Source organism: Littorina saxatilis, unplaced genomic scaffold, assembly GCF_037325665.1.
Source record: "Littorina saxatilis isolate snail1 unplaced genomic scaffold, US_GU_Lsax_2.0 scaffold_183, whole genome shotgun sequence".
Lineage (NCBI taxonomy): Eukaryota > Metazoa > Mollusca > Gastropoda > Littorinimorpha > Littorinidae > Littorina > Littorina saxatilis.
This window is the reverse complement of record NW_027127375.1, coordinates 187,031-213,925: the sequence shown is the minus strand read 5'-3', so window position 1 is coordinate 213,925 and position 26,895 is coordinate 187,031. Positions and strand designations below refer to the sequence as shown.

General features: G+C 42.5%; 1 protein-coding gene across 1 annotated transcript; it reads right to left on the bottom strand.

The window, feature by feature from the left end:
• Positions 1 to 2,925: 2,925 nt before the first annotated feature.
• On the bottom strand, positions 2,926 to 25,479 carry LOC138955824 (uncharacterized). Its single transcript, XM_070327347.1, has 8 exons — positions 25,449 to 25,479; positions 24,051 to 24,119; positions 21,528 to 21,790; positions 20,332 to 20,491; positions 19,331 to 19,559; positions 14,590 to 14,688; positions 10,585 to 10,705; positions 2,926 to 8,775 (listed from the first exon to the last, which is right to left on the bottom strand). The coding sequence occupies exons 1-6, from the start codon at positions 25,477 to 25,479 to the stop codon at positions 14,670 to 14,672; spliced, it is 771 nt and encodes a 256-aa protein (XP_070183448.1). The 3' UTR covers positions 2,926 to 8,775; positions 10,585 to 10,705; positions 14,590 to 14,669.
• Positions 25,480 to 26,895: the final 1,416 nt, after the last annotated feature.

The following is a 26,895-nucleotide window of genomic DNA, read 5'->3' as shown; positions in this document are numbered from 1 at the left end:
CGAATTATTCTCGCGGCTATCATTGCTGCAGCACACTTTTCACATTGAAAATTCACAATTTTATGAAAATTATGAATTGTCAAGGCGAAGTGTCTGCAAACTCTCACTGAGCTATCCGGACATGCCCCCATTTTGCGGCAGATCTCGCAAGGCCATGAAAGTTATGGCAGATTTATCGCGCGATTTGGCGGTGCAGGCCGATAGTGCAAGTCGCCTATTGTCATAAAAGGGAAAAGGGGGCTTTAAAGCAACAATCGGATGACTTAGATACACGATAAAGTGCTGTTCACATGGAAGACTTGCAACCAACTTGTGACCAACTTTCAAGCGATTTTAGTCGGCGGCAAGTCAAATCAAAATCTCTGCCCATGTGAACAGCACAACCTCGCAAACTAGGGATGACTCGGTCCTGTCGGGATAATATTCAGTACGTTTAAACCCGACGGGATGAAACTTATCATGGATCACCTTTAGACACCCTATTACAATTTACATGTATTGAGAAAATATGGTAATTATTGTTGTTGTTTTATTTTTCTGTCATTTGTGTGGTAGCACTGTTAATGTCACTGGAATTTCAAATGCAAGCATTAATTGTTTGTTTGTTTGCTTAACGCCCAGCCGACCACGAAGGGCCATATCAGGGCGGTGCTGCTTTGACATATAACGTGCGCCACACACAAGACAGAAGTCGCAGCACAGGCTTCATGTCTCACCCAGTCACATTATTCTGACACCGGACCAACCAGTCCTAGCACTAACCCCATAATGCCAGACGCCAGGCGGAGCAGCCACTAGATTGCCAATTTTAAAGTCTTAGGTATGACCCGGCCGGGGTTTGAACCCACGACTTCCCGATCACGGGGCGGACGCCTTACCACTAGGCTAACCGTGCTGGTCAAGCATTAATAAATTTACAGTAACAAAACTAACATGCAACACAATCTATGTTCGCAGTCAGAAACATGCAACACAATCTATGTTCACAGTCAGAAACATGCAACACAATCTATGTTCACAGTCAGAAACATGCAACAAAGTTGTACAAATATTTATCATTTTATTGACACTCAAGGAAACTTTAGAATGTTCATTTAAAGAACTCAAACAATTGTAACTGTAGCTTAAAGAAATTAACAATAACTACAAGAAGAGCAAACGCTCGATCGAGTCACTTTCGCAGTTCTGAATATTATATGAGGCATCAGATGGACAGGAAGAAATTGCTATTCACAACACAATGAGTCACGTTCACAAAAAATTTGAGCCCGGTCACTTTTATAGTTTCCGAGAAAAGCCCAACGTTAAGTTGTGTGTTGCCGAACAGAAAAGGCTAGTTATCTCCCTTGTTTTTCTGATAACGTTCGTAAAAGGCTACAGATGTAAATACTTTGATGTAAAGAATAATCCTACAAAGTTTCAATCACATCCGATGAACTTTGTCAAAGATATAAAATGTCTAATTTTTCCTTTGACGCTGACCTGTGACCTTGAAAAAGGTCAAAGGTCAACGAAACCATCGTTAAAGTGTAGAGGTCATTGGAGGTCACGACTAAACAAAATATGAGCCCGATCGCTTTGATAGTTTCCGAGAAAAGTCCAACGTTAAGGTGGTGTCTACGGCCGGCCGGACAGACTAACACTGACCGATTACATTTGTTTTGTTTGTTTGTTTGTTTATTTGTTGCTTAACGTCCAGCCGACTACGCAGAGCCATATCAGGACGAGGAAGGGGGGGATGAAGGGGGCCACTTGTCAAGCGATTCCTGTTTACAAATGCACTAACCCATTACTTGTGTCCCAGCAGGCTTTAGTAAAACTAAATTAATACCTACTGGAAGATTACCAGTTTCCAGTATGTTAAAATAGGCTTAACCTATCTACTGCTGGACTTACATCAGAACACTAACAGATTAAACTATACATGAATCGCGAGACAAGCGGCAAGAGAAGAGATTTTTGGAAAAAATACAGGTGAATGAGCAAGAAGGCAGAAAAAAGAAAAGAATTCATGAAGAAAAAGAGAGCATGACAGGAAAGAGGAACCAAAAATCTACCTAACAGCAAACTAGAAAGCTCCTGCGGTTCCAAAAACAGAAGGGGCCTTTAATTTCATAACCGCAGTGCCCCACTGCGGGAGATAAACGAAGTGAAGAAAAATTGAGAAACAATAAGTTAATAACCCAAACGATTTTGCACAGAAATACATATATACACAAAAGCAAGCAATATTAAGACATATGGCGTATAAAAGACGACATATATAAAATCAATACTGTGAGGAAATCTTTTGTTTGTTTGTTTATTTGTTGCTTAACGTCCAGCCGACTACGCAGAGCCATATCAGGACGAGGAAGGGGGGGATGAAGGGGGCCACTTGTCAAGCGATTCCTGTTTACAAATGCACTAACCCATTACTTGTGTCCCAGCAGGCTTTAGTAAAACTAAATTAATACCTACTGGAAGATTACCAGTTTCCAGTATGTTAAAATAGGCTTAACCTATCTACTGCTGGACTTACATCAGAACACTAACAGATTAAACTATACATGAATCGCGAGACAAGCGGCAAGAGAAGAGATTTTTGGAAAAAATACAGGTGAATGAGCAAGAAGGCAGAAAAAAGAAAAGAATTCATGAAGAAAAAGAGAGCATGACAGGAAAGAGGAACCAAAAATCTACCTAACAGCAAACTAGAAAGCTCCTGCGGTTCCAAAAACAGGAGGGGCCTTTAATTTCATAACCGCAGTGCCCCACTGCGGGACGCTTTCTGCGTAATTCTTAAGGTTTTTCGGTGTTTTTTGGGTCCTACGTCGTATACCTCAAACCATACGCATTTTCAGCCTTTTTTTTTTATTTATTTTTTTAAAAAAATTTTTATTTATTTATTTATTTTTTTTGCTGGCATGGACTGCCGTTCATTCATTTCTGAGGAGGAGCTTGCACCAGCAACACAACAGAAGTTCTGGCATGATGTGCGCCAGTTCTACGTGGCCTGTGTGAGGAAAATGTTGAATAAATTTCCATTTGGCAGTGAAACCCTGCAACACCTTTAAGTGCTGGATCACAGTCTGGGAGCTGACACACTGACTGCCTTCTTGCAGGTCAAAATTAACTCTGATGCATGCTGCCATGATTTTAAGGTGACTGGCAGCATGATTGACAAAGCAAAGATTTACACAGATTTCTTTCTTTCTTTCTTTATTTGGTGTTTTAAACGTCGTTTTCAACCACGAAGGTTATATCGCGACAGGGGAAAGGGGGGAGATGGGATAGGGGAAAGGGGGGAGATGGGATAGAGCCACTTGTTAAGTGTTTCTTGTTCACAAAAGCACTAATAAAAAAATTGCTCCAGGGGCTTGCAACGTAGTACAATATATGACCTCACTGGGAGAATGCAAGTTTCCAGTACAAAAGACTAAACATTTCTTACATACTGCTTGACTAAAATCTTTACAAACATTGACTATATTCTATACAAGAACCACTTAACAAGGGTAAAAGGAGGAACAGAATCCGTTAGTCGCCTCTTACGACATGCGGGGTGCAGAGAAATAAGGATGTGGAAAAGAAGACTTTTGGTAAGTGAAATAAAGGTGATGGGTCCAGTCAGGTAGAAATAAGACAACAAGAAAAGAATTGGAAAACTGCAGGGAATAGTGTGTTCTTGGAAGGAAATATAGGTGAAAGGACTGGTAAGGCAGAAATAAGACAAAAGAAGAGAAGTAAAGGGGTGGGGTAGCTTGGTAAAAACACTCCCGCCGCGTGAAGGCGACCCCATGGGAGCATTTGCACAGATGAATACAACTAAGAACACAAGTGACAAGTGACAACAAAAATGAACGAACAAGAGTGCAGTGTAAATGTATTACATGTAGTGGTAAATAAAGAGCAGTTTGTGCAGAAAGGAATTTATGTGTTTTACTTTTAGTTTGCGAAAAACAATCTGATTGGTTTAGTGTGTATGCGTGAGAAGTTGAATTTGTGTGTTTAACCACATCCTGATCCACGCATTAACTATGGTTTTTGATCCCCAACTATGGTTTCTTATGCCATTTACTATGGTCAGAGGCCAAAAGTACTTGACAGGTATGTGCAATTGCAGAAAATATTCATAGAATTAAAAGGCATACAATCGCAAATGTTCTGTATCCTTGTTCGTGAATGTCTGCGAGCATGAGAACCGTCCGGTCCCTCGCTTTACTCTGTCCCTTGACTAATTACTGTCTCACAGTCACAGTCCCTTTCTTTGACTTAGTCTCTCAACCTCTCTCTGATTTGATTCGTTGATATTTGATAACTTGATTTAACATAGAATGGCTCTGTGTGCGTAATTTTAACCATTACTTAAACCAATGTTCACTTTGAGTAGCTGAGACGTGAACTGCATATACCGTAAACAACACACACTAGGGGTAACCAGCCAGGAAAATTCAGTAGCAGTCAGACTGTTGTGCTTGCGACCAAAGCCTACGGACAACTGAATATCACACGCACTGAAAAATGTGATGTCTCCTTCACAGTCTAACACACACACACATACCGTAAAATCCCTAGAATAGGCCCACCCCCCCTGTGCACAGATTTAGGGCAAAATTGGGGGGTGGGCGTTTGCTAGGGATAGACCCCTTTGCACAAAGTAAGTTTTGTGCTCAATCGTGTAATTGAGTGAATACAAACCCCGAAAGCATGTAAGTTAGGTCGTGTGAGTAGAAGTGAAGGAAAAAAGAAAGAAAAATTACTTTGAGGCAAAGAAGGCCAACCGAGAGAGAGAGAGAGAGAGAGAGAGAGAGAGAGAGAGAGAGAGAGAGAGAGAGAGAGAGAGAGAAAAGGACTGGCTCTTCTGAAAACAACCCAAGCATAGTCATTTATATAAATTTATAAAGTAAAAAGAAAATCACCAGACCTTTGCAAGGACAAACAATAACAACACAATTCCGGGAAAAAGAAACTTGATGAAATGTCGAAATGTCAACACCAATGAAGCCCTTTCTTTCTGTACAAGGAAGAAATTACACGATCGTCTTTGGAAATGAAACGTTAACTGAACTTGGATTTTGTCTTCAAAAGGCCCAATCTTTCTGAGAAAGAAAAACCCACAAACTTAGGGAAAAAAAGAGAAGAGAAACTCAAAAAAACATGAACGATGGGTGGGAGTGAGGAGAGGGGACAAAGAATAAGAAAAAAGGAAAGAAACACGAAAAGGTAAAGAAGGGGAAAAAGATGACTTTTAGAACAGGCTGCACAAATCCTAGTGAAAGTGAGCCTATAGTCTCTTTGAAAAAAGCAGGGTGGGCGTTTGCTAGGTAGTTACCCCTGTGCACAACTTTTGGCCCAAAGTGGGGGGTGGGCGTTTGCTAGATGGTGGGCTTATGCTAGGGATTTTACGGTAATATATCCTTACAAACTTGTATGTATACTTGTGCCCATACACACCTATACTGTAATAGTCATATCCTTACAAACTTGTACATTCTTGCGACTGTACATATATACCGTATTTGACGGACTACAAGACGCGACTTTTTTTCAAAAAAAATCGCATTGCGGCTTATAAAAAGATGCGGCTAAAACGTTACCTAAACTTGAATAGCATTCACCTAATGGAAGTCGCCGCGGATTTTCATTTCGCTCGATTAGCGATTACCGGTACTTTATTAGCTCTCTACTCAAGACTCGGCCCTTTTCTCTTTCTTTCGCGAATCTTCGTTTGTCAACAAGTCGTCGTGACAAGATACCGTACAGAGAAACATTGGATGTATCAGGATCTCGCGCGTGCGCGAGATTTCGTTTTTTTGTGTCTTGCGATAGTTGGAGGAGCGAGAGCCGCCATGTTGTGTTTTCGTCCGCTCGAAATGTGCGCAAAAGTTGTAAATCATCCCAAAAAAGCTTATTCCGGGCGGGACTACATGTGTGTGTTGGTTACAAATTGTGTGTGTGATATTTTTCTTCAAACTTTTTCACTTTTCTTCTTTGTTTCACTTGTTTATTCTCCGAGCCGATTTTGCCAAATACTGTAATTTTTGTTTGCCTGGTTGTTTTGATTGATTGACACGATCTGATTATTTTTTTTTCGACGGCGGCTAATATAGTGACGTGGCCTATACGTGGCTCGTCCCAATTTTTTTGTTAAAAGTCGGGGGTGCGGCTTATAAAACGGTGCGTCTTGTAATCCGTCAAATACGGTACACATATAATTATACACAAACTTGTACATATTTGTGACTATATACTCATAATATCATATCCTCACAAACTTGACCATTGGTCCGGACGTTTGTCCCATTCACTTATCCATGAAATGAATGCGAGCTTCTGGATATATGGCCAATGAAAATTCTTCAAAAGGTTTCAAACATTGAGCCCTGGTTTTTCTGAGTGTTGTTCGCTCATTGAACACTTTGGTTTTAACCAACTTCACCAATTTGTCTTTGGAGAAATGTCTTCCAGAAAAAATAGTGTGCAATTGTAAAAAGTTCAGTACACAATCTTTACCTGGCAATTTACCCTTTGTGCCTGTCCCTTTAGCAGTAAAAAAAGACTTGAAAATAAGAGGAAACTGATTCAGTGTCAGCAGATGTCCAAACAACATAGTCTCTTTTCTTTTTCAATGAACCCTGAGCAGAAGAGGGCTGAGCACCAGTCTGACTAGAGTCCTGAGCAACAGTCTGACTAGAGTCCTGAGCAGAAGAGGGCTGAGCACTAGTCTGACTAGAGTCCTGAGCAGAAGAGTCCTGAGCACCAGTCTGACTAGAGTCCTGAGCACCAGTCTGACTAGAGTCCTGAGCACCAGTCTGACTAGAGTCCTGAGCAACAGTCTGACTAGAGTCCTGAGCACCAGTCTGACTAGAGTCCTGAGCAACAGTCTGACTAGAGTCCTGAGCAACAGTCTGACTTTCTTTCTTTATTTGGTGTTTAATGTCGTTTTCAACCACGAAGGTTATATCGCGACGAGGGAAAGGGGGAGATGGAATAGGGGAAAGGGGGGAGATGGGATAGAGCCACTTGTTAAGTGTTTCTTGTTCACAAAAGCACTAATCAAAAAATTGCTCCAGGGGCTTGCAACGTAGTACAATATATGACCTTACTGGGAGAATGCAAGTTTCCAGTACAAAGGACTAAACATTTCTTACATACTGCTTGACTAAAATCTTTACAAACATTGACTATATTCTATACAAGAACCACTTAACAAGGGTTAAAGGAGAAACAGAATCCGTTAGTCGCCTCATACGACATGCGGGGTGCAGAGAAATAAGGATGTGGAAAAGAAGACTTTTGGTAAGTGAAATAAAGGTGATGGATCCAGTCAGGTAGAAATAAGACAACAAGAAAAGAATTGGAAAACTGCAGGGAATAGTAGGGAGAGTTTCCTTGGAAGGAAATATAGGTGAAAGGACTGGTAAGGCAGAAATAAGACAAAAGAAGAGAAGAAACAGAACCGTTAGTCGCCTCTTACGACATGCTGGGTAGCATCGGGTAAATTCTTTCTGGTCCCAACCAATATGGGACTCCCCCTAACCCGCGGGGGGTACCAGTCTGACTAGAGTCCTGAGCAGAAGAGGGCTGAGCACCAGTCTGACTAGAGTCCTGAGCCCTTCTTACTGAAAAAAACCATGACACCCTCCACACATCACACGTTTTTCAACTCCCTGGTTGCGCTCACATATGAACTTGCCTTCTTTTGGCAGCGTCCGATTTGTGTCCAAAATTCCGTCTTTGCGAATAGCTGCAAAAGCACTATCCCGTTCTTGTCCACAGGGAAGTTTTAATGCAGCTTGAACTGCTTCTTTTTTTCTTTATTTGGTGTTTAATGTCGTTTTCAACCATTCAAGGTTATATCGCGACGGGGAAAGGGGGGAGATGGGATAGGGGAAAGGGGGGAGATGGGATAGAGCCACTTGTTGTTTCTTGTTCACAAAAGCACTAATCAAAAAATTGCTCCAGGGGCTTGCAACGTAGTACAATATATGACCTTACTAGGAGAATGCAAGTTTCCAGTACAAAGGACTTAACATTTCTTATTTACTGCTTGACTAAAATCTTTACAAACATTGACTATATTCTATACAAGAAACACTTAACAAGGGTAAAAGGAGAAACAGAATCCGTTAGTCGCCTCTTACGACATGCGGGGGGCAAAGAAATAAGGATGTGGAAAAGAAGACTTTTGGTAAGTGAAATAAAGGTGATGGATCCAGTCAGGTAGAAATAAGACAACAAGAAAGGAATCGGAAATCTGCAGGGAATAGTAGGGAGAGTTTTCTTGGAAGGAAATATAGGTGAAAGGACTGGTAAGGCAGAAATAAGACAAAAGAAGAGAAGTAAAGGGGTGGGGTAGCTTAGTGGAAACACTCCCGCCGCGTGAAGGCGACCCCATGGGAGCAACTGCTTCTTCATCAGAATGTTTACGTAGTAAATGTCTTCTCAGATGGCTGTCAAAATCTCCACAGTAAACACAGATTTCCCTGAAGAAGTTCACTTCGAAGTAGAAGTTGCTCCTTTTTCACTGACTGTTGAAGTAGAAGTTGCTCCTTTTTCACTGACTGTTGAAGTAGAAGTTGCTCCTTTTTCACCGGCTGTTGAAGTAGAAGTTGCTCCTTTTTCACCGACTGTTGAAGTTGCTCCTTTTTCACCGACTGTTGAAGTGGAAGTTGCTCGATCCTTTCCCACCAACTGTTGAAGTATAAGTTGGTCCTTTTTCACCGACTGTTAAAGTAGAAGTTGCTCCTTTCCCATCGACTGTTGGAGTAGAAGTTGCTCCTTTCCCACCGACTGTTGAACAGAACACAACATTGATGTAAAAAAAAGATATAGAAGGGATCCGAGTCCCTTCGAAAGATTATGCCAATATGTATGTGCATGCTGGGTATCTGCTTTGACCAGTCTAATCGTACCGTGAAGCAGGATCTTTTTCACATGCATATATATGATGCACACGTCGAGAATAGGCACGAAGAGTCTTACATAAGTCGACCCTGGATAGACTGAAACATCATCCACCCTACTTTCGAAGGGACTCAAACCCTTAACTTAACTTTGTTTGCTCACCGCCCAGTCCACCCTTCGGTTATCTCAGGGCAGTGCTGCTTTGACATTTAATGTGCGCCACACACAAGACAGATGTCGCAGCACAGGCTTCATCTCACCCAGTCACATTATTCTGACACCGGGCTAACCAGTGGACTCAAACCCAGCCAGGCATGTACTATGTAGAGCAGCAAAATGTCGCCTAGACGACAATTTGCCGCAACAATGAACATAATTATGCTGACTTTGTCACAGAATAAGGCTGTCGGTTGAACTTTGAAGGCTGTTGGTATTTATTCATGCATAGTGTGTGTTATTCTTTTTTAAAAACCGTTATGGTTTTATTTTCAAGATGGGTGCATATAAATGAGCAACTGATTGTCTGGCTATCTGACTGACTAGAAGAAGAAGAAAACAAGCATTGTCCGAGTGTGCGGGCAATATACCACCACCTGCTGCATAGATTTTCTCCATTTATTCCCTAACATTTAAAATTAAAAAGTCAATAATGAAAATAAGAAACACATACAGACAGTTTGAGCTATCAGTAAACTGCCGTGGGATGTTTGTTTGTTTGTTTGTTCGTTCATGGGCTGAAACTCCCCCGGCTTTTTATTTACGTGTATGACCGTTTTTACCCCGCCATTTAGGCAGCCATACGCCGCTTTCGGAGGAAGCATGCTGGGTATTTTCGTGTTTCTATAACCCACCGAACTCTGACATGGATTACAGGATCTTTTTCGTGCGCACATGGTCTTGTGCTTGCGTGTACACACGGGGGTGTTCGGACACCGAGGAGAGTCTGCACACAAAGTTGACTCTGAGAAATAAATCTCTCGCCGAACGTGGGGACGAACTTACGCTGACAGCGGCCAACTGGATACAAATCCAGCGCGCTACCGACTGAGCTACATCCCCGCCCCACTGCCGTGGGATAACATAGGATAGCCAAGCCCCATCTTTGAGAAAATTGATAGCAATCACGAGCCGTCACTTACGCAAATTACGCTATTTATGCACTTGGTATTCGGTCCTGGAACTGGTACTACAAGAAATATATCACAGTCGGATATCCGATCGGATATCACTTCTATTCAGTAATCCAAAATCAATTCTGGTCAGTCCAATTGTTGACATGAGCTAAAGCAGGGCAACAATTTTCCGCTCAACACAGGCACAGTACAAACAGATTATTTATACACAAAAAAGTCATACTGTATCATGCAGGGCCGGACTAGGCTAAGAGGAGTGGGGGGGGGGGGGGGGGGTTTGCCAGTGGTGGCTAGGGGGAACATCCCCTTGGCGGGGGTGAGGGGGCAAAGCCCCCTGAAGCTGATGGGTAGGTTATATTCTGAGATAGGAAAATGGTCGCTCCTTGCATGAAACGGCATAAAATAAACAATAATAAAAAATGTTTTAAATAAGTGAGGTACATGATTAGGCTGGGGGGGGGGGGGGGGGGTTGCGCAACCCCCATAACCCCCCCCCCCCCGGTAGTCTGGCCCTGCCATGCATGTGAAACCTGGCAATGTTATTTGTCTTTGAAAAAAATACCTTCATTTGAAGAGGACACCTTTCCTTTTGTAGGGGGTGGTTGTACAAGTGGCAAAATTGAGTACACGGTAGATACAGAGTCTGCGTCAGAGTTTTCCGTGTCTGGTCGGTATGAGGCATCCTGTCAAACAATTTAAATACAAACCGGCATGAAAATCCCACAAATGTATTATAATTTTGGTTTCTTTCAATACTTACCCTGTGGGTATTACATATGCATTATCCTAATATGATGCCATAATTGCTAGCACGAAAAATATGATAAACATTTATGTCTAAACCAATATTTATCCTGCCAGATAAATCTATACCTAAAGGTACATCTTTTTATTGGCTTATTGGAATCCTCACGTTGGAAAATGTCTGCGACCATTTTTGTTATGTCTCAAAAGTATTTATAAGCGCTGTACGATCCAACAATCTTCCGATCGTGTACGTCGGAAGTGACCTTTAAACTTTTAAATCGAAATTCGCCTGACCGTCGGCTCGACCACAGGCAAGGCAGGCGTTAGCTTTGGGGATTGGTTTGGTATACAGAGAGAGCCTCTCTCTCAGTGCTGGGCCAGTCGCTATTATAGAATACTGATGGGCCGGTCGATGGAACGTGCTGTGCGTTGAGCTGTGATTGTCGCGGAGGGTATGAATGACACCGCTTTCATTATCTGTACGATAGCTACCCATTGCCTAAAATTTGAAATACGGGCTTAGTTATTTACTTAGAAGTGTGCATTTTTCTTGGGTTGATAGTGTGGTTGTGCACAAGCTGTTTGGTCTACTGTTGGGGGTAGAACGCCAGTTTCTAAATATGTGATGGTCTCCCCGACTGCATAGCATACAGAGTGCTCACCAATGCAGTTTCAGTGCCAGTAGGGGGTTCGCTGTTACTATACGATCATTCTGTGAACTACACAAGTTATGAACATGTGCTGTTTGGCCAAGAAGTGGCGTATTTAGTACATATGGGCGTGAATACTGGGTTTTCTTTCTAGTGCAGTAGTGGTGGAATGCTAGCTTCCTGGAGATTAAAACTTGGGTGGAATATAGTTAGGAAGGAAGGTTGGGATTCAGATCGGCTAAAAATAAACATGGCAAAAATTGCTCTGGACTGGCCCTTTAATCAACAGTTGTATATTATTGATTTCGGGGATATAACAGTTACAAAACTACATATTCAGGTTCGGATTTCAAATCCCCATTGATCTCCTCTCCGTATTCCAATGAAACAAGAAGAGCAAACGCTCGATCGAGTCACTTTCGCAGTTCTGAATATTATATGAGGCATCAGATGGACAGGAAGAAATTGCTATTCACAACACAATGAGTCACGTTCACATAAAATTTGAGCCCGGTCACTTTTATAGTTTCCGAGAAAAGCCCAACGTTAAGTTGTGTGTTGCCGAACAGAAAAGGCTAGTTATCTCCCTTGTTTTTCTGATAACGTTTGTAAAAGGCTACAGATGTAAATACTTTGATGTAAAGAATAATCCTACAAAGTTTCAATCACATCCGATGAACTTTGTCAAAGATATAAAATGTCTAATTTTTCCTTTGACGCTGACCTGTGACCTTGAAAAAGGTCAAAGGTCAACGAAACCATCGTTAAAGTGTAGAGGTCATTGGAGGTCACGACTAAACAAAATATGAGCCCGATCGCTTTGATAGTTTCCGAGAAAAGTCCAACGTTAAGGTGGTGTCTACGGACGGCCGGCCGGACAGACTAACACTGACCGATTACATAGAGTCACTTTTTCTTAAGTGACTCAAAAATCAAAACAAAACAATCAACCCCATACGATTCCACGCACACAGATGCACCCATTTTCACATTCCCCTCACAGCGCGGGTATTGTCTATTTTATTCTATGCACAAATAAGCGATGCTTTGAGTAAAACCAACGTTTGGATTGACCATTGCATTATCTTATCAGTGTTTATGTAGTGCCCATATCACACCATATCCCATTACGCGTAATAGGCAAGTATGTCACACACTTTCCTTCTCTGCCACTACTAAAGCAAACGTGTGCAAGATTGTTACATGCTTTGGAACATGTGCAAGAACGGATTCAAACTCGAAATCGTCCCCCCAAAAGCCCCAAAATGCACACACAACTTTTATTTCTCCTGCTGTTATCGTTTCTTCTCTTTACAAATTCTTCAACGCTGAGAATACTGAGAACGACATCCCAGACGACAGTACTGTTCCCATACGCGAATTTAGCTGCCCTTGGAAAGTGGCTCGCTCAGGAGGCCTGTTAGTCTGAAACTGGAAGGACAGAGTTCTGAACATAGATGACAAAGACCCCGAAAAGAACAACATTTCGCGGATGCAGACACAGAAAGACGTCACGAAGAATGCGATGCTTCAAAAGATACAGACTGTGACGATGACTGTGACGTCGTTCACATATACCGAGACGTCATTCATAGTTGTTCGTTCACTTCCGTCAAAAAGTAGATCTCTCCACAATGGCTGCTCCTGTGTTTAGGTTTGTCAAGCTTGAGTACGCAAAACGTGTTTGTTCTCTCCTCTGTTGAAGCTGTGACATAAATGCTATTCCGACTTGGTCGTGTGACAGAGTTTTCTTCCACACTCGATTAGCTGATGTCTAACTCAGCCTGACGGCTTCGTTAGACAATCAACGTAATCTCGTGTGGAAGAAAACGTGTCACACGACCAAGTCTGAATAGCAGGTAATGTGATATGGGCACGACATATATATTTTAGTTTCTACACTCACACTGCTCTCAGATGCTGAATGGTTTGATTGGTCAGACTCGATAGATTCACACTCAGTAGGAAATCCTGAGAAAAAAAATCAACAAATTGTTTTAGCAGCAGCATTTCATCCACAGGGGTGCTGGTGACTAAGACCTTCCAAATCTGAAATCCACAAGATATTATTTTTTTGGCGCACCTAAATCGGAAGACTAAATAGTCAAGCATGAAAACACACAAGAAAGCTATAGGAAATTGACGCCAAAAAAAATTGATGAGCGGGGTGGGTGGGGGTGCAATCTATGATCCGATTCGTGGCCCCAGGGTGATGACGCTGTTGAAAGCGCCACATTTCAGTGGCAGTGGAGTGGAGTAACGCTTGCCGCGTCTTTCGTGGGATGTCTAGCAGACGACATCGCCAGCTATACTTTCTCGGTAATGAGAAATCGAAATCTTTAGAGTTAATTCCTGAATCGGACCTGATCAAATCGGAAATTATTTTTAAGCAAACATCCCAAATCAGAAATCCGTTTTGAATCAGACAACTAGCACCCCTGCATCCAACAGCATAGCAACAATTCCCAAGTATCATACAAATTAACACACAAGTGCACAAGACATACGGTACTTTACCCACTTTTGTTTTTTTACAACTGCCGATAACGCATGATTCTGCGTAATTGACGCACTGAAATCACGCCGAGATTTTCACTCACTGCGTCAACTGCGCAGGTTTTGACCCCTGTGAAGAAGCTTCCGTGCACAGCAGACACTATTTCCGAACGTCACCACTGAGGTGCGTTTCCGAATGCAAAGTCACAAGTATACAACGCTAGCAAAATCGCGTGACGTTCACTACTACTGTGTAGCGAAATAACTAACGTTGCAAGCCAAGTTTTCCTTGCCTTCAGTCGCTAGTTTACACACGTTAAACTTTGAGAAAAATCCTAGATAAAATGTGACTCCCTAAAATTCCAAAATGACTTCCAGATTTTTGGACAGGGGGTCATCATGACTCTTTGTTTTGAATCCTACAGGGAGCTCTGATGTGGGCAAAACAGGACCCCTGTCCACTTGGTTTGACGCCAAATCAGACTCTTGGCCATATATGTTGATCGTTAAAACTATGTACAGAACATGTGGATTCATGGGCTGAGACTAGCAGTGATTCTACATCATATTTCAGATCAAAGTCAAATAGCAATGAAGGTGTGCAGCAAAATCGACTGAAAAACACCAGGTATCCACTTGGTTTCCAAACAATATGCCGAGATGACATCACTCGCCTTTCTTTGTTTGTATCGGTGGCTGCGGACCCTCGTCTTCTTCACAAGGTGATTCAGCATCAGCATCACTACCGTCTTGTTCACATTCGACTGTTTGTCCTGGTAGAGCAAAAGGAAAGAAGAAAATTTTACACATTATTTAGGATGGGAATTGGAAAAAGTGAAAAAGGCGGAAATTCACCTTTATGATCCCCCCCCCCCCCCCCCAAAGTGTATGTTTCTGGTAACGTGACTAAAAAATATAGGGTAGGTAGGTCGGGAATCTTTTTTTTAAAACATCTTTTCAACTTATTTTGTCAAAAAACAGGATTTTTTTCCTTCGAAAAACCATTTTTTTCTTGTTTTGTTTTAAATGCAAACAAAGTCGAGTCGGCAGGGAAAATAGGTAGGGTCAGGTGACCAGAAACATACAACTTTTTTTTTTTGGGGGGGGGGGGGGGAGGGGGCTTATGGGTGATTTGCGGGTCAATTCCCATCCCTGATATTTCTGAACATCCCTCTGTTCTGTCCTTATGGTGCGCCAAATTGCTGACCACAAATTTCATAACCCATATTAGACTGAAAATCTGAGGCCTGATCTAGGAACGCTGAAGAAGAAGAAGAAGCTATAACCAGGGGTGTGGTTTGGTGTCAGATATCGGTCCTAGACCGGAATTTTTCCTAATTGTCCGAAAAATTGTAATCCAGTCAAATGTCCGTCCATTTACATGATAAGCCGGTCCATGACCGCTCAGTTTGCTATAAAATCGGTCAGACCTAAAACCGTTTATTAAACAAGATGGCAAATAAACTTACAAGCTAACATATATATATATAGAAAACGATCACTCGTATTCGTCCTCATGGTCCAATTGAGATTATGTAAACATGGCCTCCATTGAATCCCTGATTAAAAAAAGAAACATCAAAGAACTCTGGAATGTTTTGGGAGTAGGGGTAGGGTTTTGGTAGATGAACAGGGAAGTGAGCAATACGAGGCCACCGATCTGTTGGCGTCGGCATCGCAACCATCGGTATCGGGTTTGGGAGAAGAATCAACCCAAAAAACAAGCGAAAGAGGTTCTTCAGTTGGAACACAGCATCAGTCTGTCTTAGTCTGCCTCAGTTATCAATGCAACAGCTCAACCTACAGTCCCAGGAAGTAGGACAACCTTCAATTAACATTTTGTTTTCTCCAAAACAATTATGTAGTGTCACAATATTGGTTTGTTCTTATTTTTATTGTCAGTTCATTACTAGTCAGAAGCTGATTGAAGGTTAGCTGTGTTTGTGTGCTTTCTCATTTGATAAGAGAGAGAAAGAGAGAGTTTTTGTAACATTAAATGTCCGTAAAATATATGGAAACGGTCAAATGACCGAAAAAAGTTTTGTTGATCAGGACGATTTGTCCGACCATCAAATTTTCTAGCTACACCTCCGTATAACTCTACTTAACTGCACCAAAATCCACTGCACTGAAAAACGCCAGGTTTCATGTTTTAAAGAGGCGACTCCTGGTATAAAAGGAGCCAAGCTCCGCCTTGTTCAGTATGTTTGGGGAGAATGAGCTCGTCACTTCAGAAAGAAAAATCAAAAATTATGCCAGAAAGCAGTAGTTTTTCGACACGAAATGTGTTCGAGTTTTATATAAAGTAGTGACGAACACAATAGCACACAAACTTGGATAGAACACAAGGCACATGCATGCAAATGGGGGGGGGGGGGGGGGGGGAGAGAGAGAGAGAGAGAAAGAGAGAGAGAGAGAGAGAGAGAGAGAGAGAGAGAGAGAGAGAGAGAGAGAGAGAGAGAGAGAGAGAGAGAAAGCACGAACGAATGGCACACACTGTGTGAGAATAAAACACAGAAAGGGGGTGGGGGGGGGGGGGGGGGGGGTGGTTGGAGAAACCCCGAGTAACAAGAAAAATTCCGAAGCAGCTTGTACCCTCTTATCTTCGAACAAACTCAGCTATACCAAACGGTCAGTGTGCGGTGTAACTGGAATGTTTCTAGTTCAGATACGTCAGCTCCTACACATCTCATAACAAACACCGCTCTTCGATTTACGGTGTTGACAACAGAATTGCCAACAGGAACCTGGGGGGAAGAAGAGAAAGTTTGCTGCCTATCACAGTGTTGATTGACACAATGGAAAGCAAAGGTGCTTGCTAGACCCTTTCTACTTTATACAGTTGCACAGCATGAAAGCAAAAGCTATACACACTAAATTTGCTGAAATGTTGTCACCTAGAATTTTGATGTCAACTATTCTGTGCATCATCAGTTTCCTCACTCTCTTCCCACTCACTGTCTGATTTATCTTCTTCCTCATTACCAGACTCCTCACTACTACAATCAAAGATCAGTTTGTACAAGGCAGGGTTCTCTAGTTTTTGTTCCGATCGAGTGGTACAATCTGCTGATTCACTTGTAGTTGTACCAAAACTTGAACTTTCAGCACTTACAGTTTCGTCACTCGATGCTATACTTTCGCTGTTTTGATTCGTCTGCTTCTTCATGTGCTTATTTCCACAAAATTTGCGTTTCTTGGGCTTTGAAGGCCCATACTTTTTATCCCCGGGCATAGTCTTTACCAAAACAAACTGCAATACCCTAAAATACACTCAACACAGCTACACACAATGTATCTTGAAAGTAAAATGAACACAGCATGCGCGACACAGTAAACGGTCTAGTCGGCCATTTTGAATGGCAGATAGGGAGGTGCCCATTGTTTCAGGTTTTCAAGGGAGTAATCCTTGTTATTAGGTACAGAAGGAGAGTGACTGAATGTTATTTTTTACTGTTTTGGGTCGCCATTTTGGGTGTTGTCAGCACCACACCCACCCAACTAAAAGGCTATTATCTCAAACAATGATTTGTTTATGCAAAATACAATTGCAGCACATGAAAGATGAATAATGTCTGAATAAAATGAGCCATAACAAAGGTATGTATCTGAAAAATGATGTTTTGGCAAAATTCTGGGCGACCCTAAAATACAATTTATTTACCAAAGAACATACATTTTACCATTAACAGTGATTATTTGATTATCATATTGTTATAGCAAGCGCCTATGGCGTCAACTGAAGTGCAGGTGCACTCACACGACAGCTAAAATTGACATCGCAGGTCTCTCTGTGGTGTGGTAAACCATGTCACGGAAGCCACTTGTGAGCCTCTCAACATAATTTATGTGATTTTCAAGCCATTGTATTCGCTCCAACGAAAGTCGGTATCTATGTCAGTATGTGCAGCAAAAATTTGGTAACAGACATTTAGAAAGGTGAGGATTCCGATAAGCAGAAGAACTAGGCAACAATTTTGACTGGAGGTCCCCTTTAACTGCATGGGTACGAAACTTTGTATGTAAGCTCTCTGTGTAAAATCACTAATAAATCAACCAATTTACATTAATGAGTCACAGTTGCAATAGGAGTAACCACACAAAGCACTTGACACTGGTTGACACTGAAACAGTCTGACTGATGACAGAAAATATCTCTTTTATCCCCCCCCCCCCCCCCCCCCCCCCCTATATATTGTCAAACTGCAGACTCAAACACAGAATGAAACCGAGAAAGCAAAACATGTTTAGACAAGAAGAGCAAACGCTCGATCGAGTCACTTTCGCAGTTCTGAATATTATATGAGGCATCAGATGGACAGGAAGAAATTGCTATTCACAACACAATGAGTCACGTTCACATAAAATTTGAGCCCGGTCACTTTTATAGTTTCCGAGAAAAGCCCAACGTTAAGTTGTGTGTTGCCGAACAGAAAAGGCTAGTTATCTCCCTTGTTTTTCTGATAACGTTCGTAAAAGGCTACAGATGTAAATACTTTGATGTAAAGAATAATCCTACAAAGTTTCAATCACATCCGATGAACTTTGTCAAAGATATAAAATGTCTAATTTTTCCTTTGACGCTGACCTGTGACCTTGAAAAAGGTCAAAGGTCAACGAAACCATCGTTAAAGTGTAGAGGTCATTGGAGGTCACGACTAAACAAAATATGAGCCCGATCGCTTTGATAGTTTCCGAGAAAAGTCCAACGTTAAGGTGGTGTCTACGGCCGGCCGGCCGGCCGGCCGGACAGACTAACACTGACCGATTACATAGAGTCACTTTTTCTCAAGTGACTCAAAAAATCCATCTCACACGGCATAAATAAATCCCTGCGCCTTGAATATGTGCGCGATATAAATTGCATAAAATTAAAATAAAAAAAATAAAAAATCCCTGAGCTTAGAACTATACCCATGGAATACGCGCGATATAAGCCTCATATTGAGAGGACACGTCAGCACTATTACAGAAGCTGTCTTGACGGCTAAAACAAGTGCACAGTTCTGTAGTTAGGTAAGCAAAGGAATGTGTGTACAAATGCACACAGAGGGACAACTATAAAGACAGAAGACAGTCACAAAGGCAAATGGAGAGAGAGAGGGAGAGAAATAGTGGCTCTAGACTATCATCATCACCACTACAGTGGACCCCGACACCCCCCCCCCCCTTTTAAGACCCCCGATTTAAGACTTCCTCCTTTTTCAGACTTTCTTTGCATGACCTCAGTACATTTACCTCCATTTTAAGACTCCCTCCTTTTTCAGACTTTCTTTGCATGACCTCAGTACATTTACCTCCATTTTAAGACTCCCTCCTTTTCAAGATCAGATTTTCTCGCAATTTTGGAGGTCTTAAAAGGGGGGTTCCACTGTACTCTCATACCTCCTCCCCAACAAGATTCAAACCCCTTACCTCGTGGCTCTTGCCCTGCCTGATGCAGACGGCTGTGACGCCTGGCTACGATCTTGCAGCGTAGCTTCCACACGCGTGTAAGTCGTGCGGGTTATCATGGGGTGACCTTCGAGCGTCTGGCCAAAGACGACCTGCTGGGAGGTCATTTTAGGATCCTTGAGCTGTGTGCTGTTGGACTGAGGGTGAGTGTCCCTGTCTCGGGCGCTCTGTCTGTCGGGGCGTCCTGGGGCTGGAACAAAAGGTGGTGGAAATATTCATTTCCATTTTCATTACTTTATTGTCCCATCACTGGGAAATTCAGGTCAGTTCCTCCCAGTGGAAAGCTAGCAGCAACAGAGTCGCGCTACCCAGGTGTGTGCATGTTTAGGTGTAATCAGCCACCTGCACTTGTGGCAGAACGAGCGAGGTCTTTTACGTGCCACAGTGGTGACACGGGGGTGGAACATGGACACCGTCTCTGAGTCTGCACATAAAGTTGACCTGTGTCCGCCCCAGCCCGGATTCCAACCTGCGACCCTAGGATCACAAGTCCAGTGCTCTACCAAATGAGCTACCGGGCCCCCAAATTCCACATGTGAACATTTACTGACTGGAACGCCAGACAATTTAGCTTTTCTTATCTCGTTCCTTTTTTTTTTTTTTTTTGCAATACAAAAAACTGAAGATTGGTGATTTCTTCAAAATATTCTGGGACATATTCACACGAAGCAGATCAGGGAAACTGGCTAACTTCTGACAAAAGTCTCTGGGAGAAGAAAAAAGACTCCGGACATGACTGTCTCCTGCATTCCCCCAAAAGTGGCGTATGACTGCCTGAATGGCAGGGTAAAAACGATCATGCACTTTTACGTGCATGATCATAAGTGAACGTGGGATTTTCAGCCAATGAACGAAGAAGAAGTCCCTGCTTGTGTGTGTGTCACAATGATGACAAGCATGTCACAACTGAAACCGATGATTCAACTTGTTTTGAACTTGATGTGATTTTGTGACTGGCGTACCTTTGACATATCGTTGGTTCCCGGAGAAGACATTGAGCACACTGTAGGGGTCAGAGTGAGGGTTCTCCCAGCGAAGGGTGGGGCCGGGGGCAGGAGCCCTGTACTGCACACCGCTGAAGGCTCCAATCTCTGGCGCCGGTGTGGTGCCGTTACGCCCTGCCTGTAACGCAGCATCGTAACAACATTGATACAGTGGAACCACCCCTTTTAAGACACCCCCAATTCAAGACTCCCTCCTTTTTAAGACCTTGTTTTTTCAGACTTTCTGTTCATAACCTCTGTAAAATTACCCCCATTTTAAGACTCCCTCCTTTTTAAGACCTGATTTTCTCAAATTTTTAGAGGGGGTTTTCACTGTACTCTTTTGGTACTGTCTTTTGGAATGAGCTGAACAAAAATTTCGAAACAGAACAATTTGTCAAAGCTCTAATAACAAGCTGTATGTAACAGGACAATCGGAGTGAGATTATGTTGATTGGTACTTTTTATACCAGTAACATTTGTTGGTTGGTCAATTATGATATCAGCAGGATTTGATTAATAATAAACTGCTGTGTATGCTGCAACATCACAAAAGAACATGAACATGCCTTAAAATAAACAACAGACTGGACATTTTTTTCAACTAACATATTTTAGTCTCTGCTAATGCCCTGCGGATATAATGCATGACACAATACTGTGATACTGCACAATGTAATGCGCAGAGGAGCAAAAACTACCTACAGTATAATCAGGTGGCTCAGGCATTTGAAAGGTACGATACAGTATATTAATAAAATATAATCAAAACCAGCGCAGCGTCTGTTTTCATGTGGTTTTCATGGTTCAATAGTACCAGTGTTGGTGTAAGTCTGAGTCTGTCACAGTTATAACATTTTTCTTTCAGACATTTTTCAAATTCCGTCCAAAAAACCTGGACATGTTCACATTGCCACAAATAATGATAAACTGTATCTTGTTCTAATTCACAAAAATTGCATACATTGTTGGGGGCACCACCCTCTCTTTCTGTCTGTAGGCATGCCTGCCTTTCTCCCCTTCCCCCCTCCCCCCCCAACTTCCCCCATTTCTCTCTTCACTTCTTCCTTACATAATCAAGTCGACTGCACCAGCTCCGGAACAAAGTTGCGCTAACAATGCCCCTCTCTGAGACCCTGCTTTTCTTTCACCCCCACCCCTCCCTTCACTCTCACCTGATTGAGTCCAGTAACAGTCAGTGCACCGGCTCTGGGCAAAGTGGCGCCAACGCTGTCTCTCTGTGACTGCGACACGGTTCGGGCCCCCGCCGTAGCAGCAGGGGTTTTGTCGCTACTGGCTGGCCGAATGGTCACGTTCTGAGCACCTGGCAAGTTGGAAGTGAACACATTGTAGTTGTCACGAGAGCCTGCGATCCGATCGTAGCGCGGAACAAACTCCACCTCGGGGCTGGAGTCACCTGCATCCTCTATGTGGGTGTCTGGAACAAGAAACAGATGGTTACTGAGAGTGGAAAAATAGCACAATTCAAATGACAAAATCTCACTGCTAATACATCTAATAATAATAATAATACAGTGGAACCCCTCACAACGACCCCTCTCTCTGAGGACTACCCCGCCACAACGACCTTTTTTTTTTAACCGATGTGTTTCCTTATATAGTTGTCACCAGTGTAGCGACCACCCCGCTATAACCAGTTATAACCGTCTTGCGTAAGCAAAGGCACTAATTAACCGCTGAGAGGTGTGATGGTTGGGTGGGCTGAGTAAACATCACAAACCAATCATCGAGAAAACAAACTCACGAGACCAACACACACCGTTCAATTCAGTCAGAATAGACAGTCTTTGGACAGAAGAGCAGTGGAGATCGACATGACGTCTACAAAGAAAAGAAAATATTTAACTCGCGAAAATCGAGTGAATGTTGTGAACAAACACAAAAAGGGAGAAACTGCCATCGCGATTGCAAAAAGTCTTGATGTTGGAAAATCGCAAATTCAAAGAATTATCCAACTCCAAGAAAACATTCTGAAAAAGGTAGGGAAGTGGTGACAAGGCAGTGAACGCACTCACCATGCACTGACATCATACGAAAGCAGCCACACAAACACAGCACAGAGGCAGAGGCAGGTGTGCAGATGCTTTGTGAGAATAAGCGTTGAAAACCAGTTTGAATAAAAAAAAACAGCAGATAGAGCCGCATGTCATAATCATTCTTCTTGTCTGGCTTTATTGACTGCATGCCGATCTTGTGGCAGTGACTTTTCACTCTTCTGTCGGACTGTACACAAACCGCTCTCACTCTCCCTCACTGACTACCCTAAGCCCTGACAACTGATCCTTGGAAATTGTTTGGAAGAGTAATAATAATAATAATGGACATTTATTAATCGCCGTTTCTCACAAGAGCTCACGGCGATTTACATATTAATTTCTGCCGTGTGAGATGGAATTTTTTACACAATATATCACGCATTCACATCGGTCAGCAAACCTCAAGCCTATTAGGGCGAGCATTCACCTTTCACGGCCTTTATTCCAAGTACACCTCTCTATTTCTCTCCAATGCTCTTCCTGCTGACTTCAGTGACACCAGACACCCCACTGAGTTTAGCCAGCTACCCCCCCCCCCCCTCTCTCTCTCCCCCCAGCCATGTACTGTTTGGTGCTGTGGCCAGAGAGGTGTCACCGGCTAATTGAGGCCAGCTGCACTGTTCACTCAGAGCAAAACTAGTTGACTGTGTCTAACTTTTGACAAAGCAACACAACTGAAGGGTTCACAGATTAGGTAACCGACTCACTGGTCAAGGCTGCAGGGAAACAAGAGTATCTTGTCAATGAAAAAGGTTACACACAGATACGCGATGCTGAGAACGGTGGCCGATTTTTCACTCTCTTTCTCGGAGGGCCTTCATCATTGCAGGGACTGCTGTAAAGAAATGCTTGCTCAGAAACTAACTCTTTTTTGCATTAAAACATGCACCAGAACTGGTGGACACCATCGACAATGTCAAACATGAAATCGAAGCAGTTTGCTTGAGGAAACGGTCGTCAGCAACTCAAACTTCTCTGTTTTCTTTTTTTAAGAAAATCTGTTCGGACACGACCCGATGTTGATTTCAGTCAGTTTCGCTTCTGACAGTCACACTCACAGTATAACTATATAAGTTTTATTTACGTTTTTATTTCTTCTTCGTTTCCTTAAAAAGTAACAACAAGCTGTTTAACGTTCTGTTGTTGTTAATAAATATATATAGATCTATATTAAAATCTCGAAGTCCATACATGATGTCACAGAAAAACCAGCCACAAAGTGCAAAAGTTCGAAACGACGGAAGAGCTCGCGATCTCGCAGCGAGTTTCAATTTCTCCACTCAAAAGCTGACACCTCAGACGAGTCTGTTATCCGAAATACCAAGCACATGTTTCGATGTAGAATTACTAAATGATACTATTTGTCAACAAAATATATGCACTAGTGTCAGAAAAATGGTTTAATATGTTCAAAAGTTTCGAGTCGAGTTCCCGATTTCTGGAAACACGTGCGCATGCAAGTTCGCTACTCAGTACTTGCTGTAACTTCAAGTAAATCTTTGTAACCCTATGTTATGTTATTACCATTCTTCCCAGCAAAGCACACAATTGACAACAAGTCAAATAGTAGTACAAGAAAGAAATAATACTTGATAAATAAGTTAGATAAAGAACAAATCAAAGAAAGCAAAAATGACTTACCGCATACATCTGAATCAGTTGGACGCCATTTTCCCGGTTGCAGGGTCACAGCAAAATCAAGCCGTATATCTTAGAAATTTTTAATCTTGCACCGAATGAGGACTCAAACAGATTTGTTTTGGATTAGTTCTTTAGATTGTAGGTTAAGAAGCTTAACCCTGATTTTTTTTAAAATATAACTCAATTGTTTTTGAGATTTGGAATAAAAAGGTGTGGGGTCCATAAATTCCCTTTTTTACATAATGTACATATTGACTACAAACTTCAATTTAAATTAAATCTCAAACGGCAGATATTTTTAATCCTAGTAAAGGGAGACAGTACACTTTATGATGTCTTGCTTATAGTAACGCAATGATTACCTCCCTTCTCCCTTCTCCCGCTTTCAAATTCGTATTTACCTTAGGTCCCCCGATCTCCGGTGGCCGTATGCTCAAAATGGTATAAAAAGGGGGGGTCCGGGCTCCCGATGGGGGACTTATACCCCCTGTAAGTATACTATATATATATATATATATATACTAGATGAATACCCGCGTTGCTGGGTACGGCTTCGCCCGGAAGAGGTCGAGCCGAGTACCCGGCTGCGCCGGGTACCCGGCTTCGCCGGCGCACCGCACGAAGGAAGGGAGATAAACGCGCAAAACACTGGAGAAGATAAGGAAGAGTAATATCCGGCTTCGTCGGGACAGTGACCTTCTAAAAATAGTATAACGGGAATATGGATTGAGCGTTGTCGACAGTGACCTTCTAAAAATAGAAACGGGAATATGGATTGACGCCACACGAAGGAAGGGAGATAAACGCAAAACACTGGAGAAGATAAGGAAGAGTTAGTGGGAATGGATCTGGGAAGATGAATAGAAAAACCAAAATCGGTTCAGCGCTGCGCGCAGAGAGCACGTTTTGAAAATTCTCATCGACCAGGTTGTGTCGGGGGTCTACCTGAATATGCCCACCAAATTTGAAGCAGATCCATCGAGAACTTTGGCCGTGCTTCGCGAACACACACACACACACAGACACAAGTCGTATATATATATAGATACTAGATGATTACCCGCTTCGCCGGGTACCGGCTTCGCCGGGAAGAAGTAAAGCCGAATACCAGGCTGCGCGCCTGGGACCCGGCTCTGCCGGGTGTACGCCGGCGCACGAAGGAAAGGAGATAAACGCGCAAAACACTGGAGACCTTCTAAAAATAGTAACGTGCAGTGACCTTCTAAAAATAGTAACGTAGTAACGGGAATATGGATTGACGCCACACGGAGGAAGGGAGATAATCGCGGCTGAAAACACTGGAGAAGATAACGATGGGCTAAAACCAGAACCAATTACCTCAAAATAACCTGTTTTGCAACTTTATAGTTATTTGACTTATGGTAACATGATTCTCACTTTCTGTAAAGGATTCTTGAAAATCTTGCATAATTGCGTATTTATAAGTCATAATTTGTTCTGGCTCCAAGCATTTCTCCTGCTCATCTTGGAAGCAGAACCCTCTAACTCCATCCAGGTTGGAAGCAGAACGTGCTAAGTTCAGTTTAGTCTGTTCTGCTACTGAGGCCTGTGGGGAAAGGGGAGTGTTTCACTGCGAGCCAGATGCAGCCATCGTCACCTGACCTCTTCTGCTTGCTGTGTCACAGTCATTTTTCCTGTTCACAGCGCAGCCAGATAAGCGCACATTAGCGGTAGTGGTATCTGGTCTTGACCCTTTCTGTGTGGTGTAGGATTTCCTCCAGCACACAGAATAGTGTAACTAGCAGTAGTAGAGTCTGCTGTCGACAGAAAAAGGAATTTGATAGACTGTGGGAACTAAAACAGGTCAGTGACACCTGTCAAGTGTCAGTATCCGAATTCCTGACTCCGGATGTACAGGGTTGAAACACAATTAACTTTCCTGTGATAAAGAGTGAATGAAGAATGAATTGGGAAAGATGCAGTCCCTTGATATTGAGGGAGGAGGGTGGTAATAAGGGGGTTGGGGCCGGGGAGGGGGGTTGGTGGTAAAGTGGGTGCAAGGGGTTGGGGTGGGGTGTGGGGGGGGGGGTGTCCTAAACTGACAAAAGGATGGTCCACTTTCTGAAAACACTGGAACAGAGAACAGCTCTCTGCCATTTTTACATCTGCTGCACAGTCAATTTGGCTGTTGCTCGAGTCAGGACACAGATTCAAGTGAGTATCTTCAAGTATTATGTTTTTCCCCATTTGAACAGACCATAAAAGCTGAAATTCAGATTCCTTTTTTAAATATATAGGGGATTAACCTTCTGATTCAGTCTAAATCCTGTATCTGCAAACTGATTCCTAGCTTTTTGTGTTTTGTTTTCCTAATTGTAAAACACAGGCAGGTAAATGTGTTTGTTTCAGCGTGAATGTTCTTGCGCGCGTGTGTGTTTGTTTGTGTCAGTGTGTGTTTGTGTGTGACGGTGTGTGCATGTGCTCATGCCTTAATGTTGTAGTGTATCCATGCAGCTCTTTCACCTCACCTCACCTACGCCTGTGACCCCGTCTGGGGTATAAGGCCGCCAATATGCAGCTCTTTAGTGTTTGTTAAAAAATTAAAAAAATGTAAGTGAGTGTTTACAGTATTTGTGTATGCTTGTAAAGATGGATAGATGAATGATTTGGTTGATGGATTTTGTCAGTTTAATTGACTCTAATATATTTTGTTATTCAGAGGTTATCACAATGTCAAACTGATGAGCATGAGTGGTCAGAGTGTAATCAAGTACTAATGTTTCATTTGTTTGTGTGAATAGAAACACGAAAACTATCCAAAGTTTTAACGCAGAAGCGATAATACGGAGGCAATTACCTTTTTTTTTTATTATCGGTTAATAAT

Bases quoted from the DNA above. Each gene is read 5' to 3' on its own strand.
- LOC138955824 (XM_070327347.1), bottom strand. From the start codon at position 25,479: ATGCAAGATTTTCAAGAATCCTTTACAGAAA. The intron at 21,791-24,050 runs GTAAGTCATTTT...TTCTTGTTCCAG, and splicing joins AACTGATTCAGATGTATGCG to ACACCCACATAGAGGATGCA. The intron at 19,560-20,331 runs GTACGCCAGTCA...CTTTTGTTCCAG, and splicing joins GAACCAACGATATGTCAAAG to CCCCAGGACGCCCCGACAGA.